The following is a 5,530-nucleotide window of genomic DNA, read 5'->3' as shown; positions in this document are numbered from 1 at the left end:
GAACAAACTTTTGGCCACTCAGGTTACTACGTCATAGTGACGTCAGCTTTGCCCAGGGGGTAAAATTCCAGGGGGATAAAATTCCGGCGACCCGGTGGTGCTACCGGACCGAGCATCCGACCTGACATATCCGTCGAGCATGTCGGGTCGGAACCCACACACTGTCCAATATGTTCGACAAGACGTCGGATCCCGACATGTCCGTCCAACATGTTGGATAGTGTATGGGGGGCTAAAGCCGCTCGAGAGTTCTGCCGTCAACATTCTATACTATTTCTTAGTTTTCGATTCTTTGATAGTTGATTTGAACATCTCAGATTCCAGTTATTTGGAAATGATTTAACATAAAATATAAAGATGCTATAGTTTGCAATGGGTAGTCTTGGTGTGCAGTTTGGTTTGGTAAAACAATCGGGGTTAGGCTGGACGCACACTGATCCAGCATTTCACCTGAAGCAAAATATTGCACAACGATTTGCTTTAAGCGTTTTGTTTCTTTGCTTCTCCAGTGTGCGAGAGGTTCAAGCATGATGCAGCATTTGGTTTCAAGCATAAATAAATATTATTTGTACTGGTACTCTACGGTATTGTTTTAACATGTGTGACGAGGAAGTCGACGTAGCTATTGCTGTATGTTAGTTTTTGCAAATGCTAGACTAAGAAAGAAAACATGGGGTTCACTCAAACAATCAGATGATAGACATTAATGCTCTCAGAAATTAAATCAGATCCAGGGAAATTTTACAATTATTATTGTCGAATACTTGCTACACTATTTTATTGGAAGGGTTTTTAATAACGTAAGTGATATCGTTAGAAATTATTATTTGATAATGTCGCGATGGTTATAAATAATGAACTAAATAACATAGGTTGTTTCTTAACTATCTACTACCAGTATTATATGGTTATCAAAGTGGTAGCAAGAAAAAATTAACAACAATGTGGTTAAATGGAAATTCAAAAAATATAATTTTTAAGTTGTAATGAAACTTTAAAATGCATTTTTCAAAGAGTAATAACAAAAGTAGTAAACAACAAAAGGTCCATTGAATTTCGAAAGCCACTAAGCTTTATTAGGCCGGACGCACACAGATCAAGCATTTCACCTGAAGCAAGTGTTGCGAGGCAAAATGTTTCGCTGGGTACGAGCACCCCATGTATTTCAATGGGACGCCGCACACTGATCAAGCAAACGTTGCGAGGCGTCTCGCAACGCCTTGAAACATTTGAGCACTGAGCAGTTGCTCGACGAATGGATCCCATACAGCACGATGTTTGATGTTTCAAGGAGCAAAACGTTCTGCGCATGCGCCAAATCCTTTCTAGCTAATAAAGCTTAGAGGCTTTCGAAATTCAATGGACCTTTTGTTGTTTACTACTTTTGTTATTACTCTTTGAAAAATGCATTTTAAAGTTTCATTACAACTTAAAAATTATATTTTTTGAATTTCCATTTAACCACATTGTTGTTAATTTTTTCTTGCTACCACTTTGATAACCATATAATACTGGTAGTAGATAGTTAAGAAACAACCTATGTTATTTAGTTCATTATTTATAACCCTTCCAATAAAATAGTGTAGCAAGTATTCGACAATAATAATTGTAAAATTTCCCTGGATCTGATTTAATTTCTGAGAGCATTAATGTCTATCATCTGATTGTTTGAGTGAACCCCATGTTTTCTTTCTTAGTCTAGCATTTGCAAAAACTGACATACAGCAATAACGTTGACTTCCTCGTCACACATGTTAAAACAATACCGTAGAGTACCAGTACAAATAATATTTATTTATGCTTGAAACCAAATGCTGCATCATGCTTGAACCTCTCGCACACTGGAGAAGCAAAGAAACAAAACGCTTAAAGCAAATCGTTGTGCAATATTTTGCTTCAGGTGAAATGCTGGATCAGTGTGCGTCCAGCCTTAGCTAGAAAGGATTTGGCGCATGCGCAGAACGTTTTGCTCCTTGAAACATCAAACATCGTGCTGTATTGTATGGGATCCATTCGTCGAGCAACTGCTCAAATGTTTCAAGGCGTTGCGAGACGCCTCGCAACGTTTGATTGATCAGTGTGCGGCGTCCCATTGAAATACATGGGGTGCTCGTACCCAGCGAAACATTTTGCCTCGCAACACTTGCTTCAGGTGAAATGCTTGATCTGTGTGCGTCCGGCCTAACTGTCATCAGGACACAGGGTTGGCAACAAAAACTTCGCTAGTGAGGTCTGTATAGTGTATAACACATACATTGACTTTGGGGTACTGTTAGTTGGCTTCTCATCATACTATTATAAAAGCTCTACAAGCAGCAATGAAAACAATTACACCTAATTGAGACTCAGACTGTAATGCCTAGTCGCAGAGTTTGGGTATTGCAAGTCACTTCTTATCCTGCTGAAAAAAAAAAACTGAATAGTGTGTGGATGTGAGTGACTTTTGTCGGTTAAATTACAATTAACAAAAAAATACATATTCCAGACCTGCGCACCCTAAAACTAAATTGACTTTAGCTATCCATATAGCTGACAGTTCTATAAGGGAAAACATTTATTTTTCTGAATTTTTCTCTGACTTTTCTTTTGGTATACGATAATTCTTAATCAACAATTAATTTTTATCAGGCTTATTAAGATCAACCATAAAGGAGTCGTTCACGAATCAACTGCTACGTACTACATTACGTCAGCCAGAGTTGCCGCCTTTCCTGTTGAAACCTGCAGCATTCTACCACCGTCTCCTCCTTCGCCTTTGGTTGTCTTTGGTCTCGGATCCTCAGTTTAGTTCGGTTAGTTCGATGGAACCGACGTGTTTTCTCAAAAATATGTTATTTACAGTGTCATTGATTGCAACATTGGATATCATTCCGCCCCGGTGCAGTGCGTGTATCGTCGCACCTACCAGTCAAATGACAGGATACAATGCCATTGCAGCTGTGGAAACGTAAGTGATAAAATTGTAATGTTTGCATCCATGTCGATACAGTATAATAGAGAATAATAAAGTCAGTACTATTTAGATACAAAATTCCAATACAATTACTCATAGATAGGCCTATAGTTTTAGTTTAACAAATCGTTAACGGTAACAAAAGACTTTATAGATTAGGCTATTACACAGATTAGACATATTTTTCTTATCTAATTTACAATAAACTTAAATAAAAGTTTAATGCTAGCCAAATTCATTCTTATTCGGACATAAAACCGCAGACAAGAGAAAAATTACATTTCTCTTGTCAATGACAAAGCTTTTTTTAACAGCTCAGTAAGCTACAGTCAGGCCTACTTATATTTAAACCGCGTTTACACCAAAGTTGACAACCAAAAGTTTACAACCAAAAGTTGACAACTAAAAGTTGACAACTAAATATTGCTCCTCACTAATTTAGAGCAACTAGTGGAAAACTTGTTGCCAAAGAATAGGCGCGCGTAATAATGAGTACAGTGTGTCATGGATGTCGTCGGACGAAGAAGGTGCAATAATTCATAAACAGAAAATAATGTTTACTTTAGTTACATTATTGAATCAGCAATCTGACACATACTATCTACCATTAGCTTGTCATCAGCCATTATCATGGATAAGTGTTTAGAGTAGTAATGATATTTAATAGGTATTTAGTAACTATGTTACTATGATATTAGGTAAAATTACAAAAGTCACATTAACTTTGGAATCGTAACTTATACAGCAATCAGGCTGTAGCAAAAGTGGGGGGGGGGGCTGCACAACTGTATATTGTTTAGAACTACAAGGACCTCAAAGGTAGTAATTCAAGGGTGGCTACAACATACTAAATCTTTAGATCTATCTTTGGATTAGTACCTATATACAAATTTTTATCAAAATCAGACCACAGGCGTGGTCTGTAGCTCTGTACACATCCAGAGTTATTAGGCATAATTAAGATATTTAAATAAGTTAGAAAGATAGCTAACGTAACATTTACCCTATTATAATAATTAAAATAATTCAATAATACACATTTACAATATGTGTACAATATGGGAAGGGGAATAGTTCTCCACTAGTTTTTAACAAGTTGCTTGCGCAAAGCGCGTAGCAACTAGTCTTCAACTTATTGTTGTCAACTTTCTTTGATCTTACCGACTCTCCGCGGGAAACCAAAATTTAGTGGAAAACTTGTTGCTCCACTAGTTGACGACGGAAAAAGTTGCTGTATTTTGTAGAAAAAACAACAAGTTTCCGAAATTAGTCGACAACCTGGTTGTCAACTTTGGTGTAAACGCAGCTTTAAAGCTTTCTTCTGAGCCCCGTGTCACAACAATCACTATTTTTTGTCGTTTACTGTTGTAATAGTTTTCAAGCACGTGTCTTCAGGATTACAAGGGGCTATATCAACATGTAGACAAATTTAAATGTAAATTAATTGAAGCAAAGATATCACATGCTACGCAAAATACTACATACTACACACACTACATATATTACACACTAGCAAAAGTATTAAAAGTACAGTGTATTATTATTATTGTATTAAGTGTATTATGTAGGCATGATATTGAAGATAATAATATAATGTACTGCAACATTTTATAAATACACGGTATAACCAATATGACACATACTTTCTCCCATTAGCTTGTCAAGAAACCTGATTATGGGTAGCCTAAGCGGCGGGAGTATCAATGATATTTTATGTGGAAAATCACAAGAGTTACAATAACTTTTGAACCGTCATTTTTACAGAAATGCGGGATTTACAGTTTGTTATTAATTAAAAGGGCTATAATCACAGACCATGGAACCAATTAATGGTATATTTTCTGTGCTACAACATACAATCAAACACGTCGAGCAGTTTTTTTTAAATCCGAATATCCCGTTATTTTATGGGCTGTTTATAAAAAAATCCCCAGTAACAATCAAAATTTCAAAATAATTAAGAAAAACTCCTGGAGATACGATGGATTTGTACCTACATACTACAAATTTCAACAAAATTTGACCATAGGGTGGTCTTTAGCTCTGTACACATCCACAGTCCACATCCACACACATCCACACACAATGACATCGCTTTGACAACCATATTTTTAGTTTCATGGGGACCTAATTTTCGACACTCCGATTTCCGAACAAATTTCCAACTTAGCTACCATGAATATAACACACAACCAGCACAGCACATTTTTACACTTTGCCATTGAAGTAGCTAGGGGCGCATCACAAATTACGGTAAAAAGAGAACGCTATCGAGCAAAGATAACAAACCTTTTGTTCCTCAACAAAAAACAAATATATGAACTATCTTGAAGAACATTGGTTTCAGGAAGATGGCGCAACACATCACACACACAGGTTTTTTCGAGGTTTGATAAACGTATAATCTCATAAAAATGTAATGTTAAATGGATTGGCTTCCATGATCGTGTGATATCACGCTGACAGGCTATTCTGTGGGAATATGTCAAGTCACAAGCCAGCCCCAGCCTCTGGACAACTCGGAAGTGAGCATAATGTCGTGGTAATTGCTGTAACGCCCGGACTAACACTAATGAC

At 36.8% G+C, this 5,530-nt stretch overlaps 1 protein-coding gene across 1 annotated transcript in view; it reads left to right on the top strand.

Annotated features, from left to right (window-relative positions):
* Nucleotides 1-597: 597 nt before the first annotated feature.
* The window catches only part of LOC128997765 (inorganic pyrophosphatase-like), a 26,770-nt gene continuing 21,837 nt past the window's right edge, over nt 598-5,530 (top strand). Inside the window, exons 1-2 of the mRNA XM_054423442.1 lie at nt 598-634; nt 2,842-2,947. Of these exons, the coding sequence (XP_054279417.1) occupies nt 598-634; nt 2,842-2,947 (143 nt within the window). The remainder of the gene's footprint in view (nt 635-2,841; nt 2,948-5,530) is intronic.

Source organism: Macrosteles quadrilineatus, unplaced genomic scaffold (assembly GCF_028750875.1).
Source record: "Macrosteles quadrilineatus isolate MER2022 unplaced genomic scaffold, UCM_ALF_1.0 Scaffold_1__1_contigs__length_201487025, whole genome shotgun sequence".
NCBI classification, from domain to species: domain Eukaryota; kingdom Metazoa; phylum Arthropoda; class Insecta; order Hemiptera; family Cicadellidae; genus Macrosteles; species Macrosteles quadrilineatus.
The sequence above is the reverse complement of the archived record's forward strand: the minus strand, read 5'-3'. Positions and strand labels throughout refer to the sequence as shown.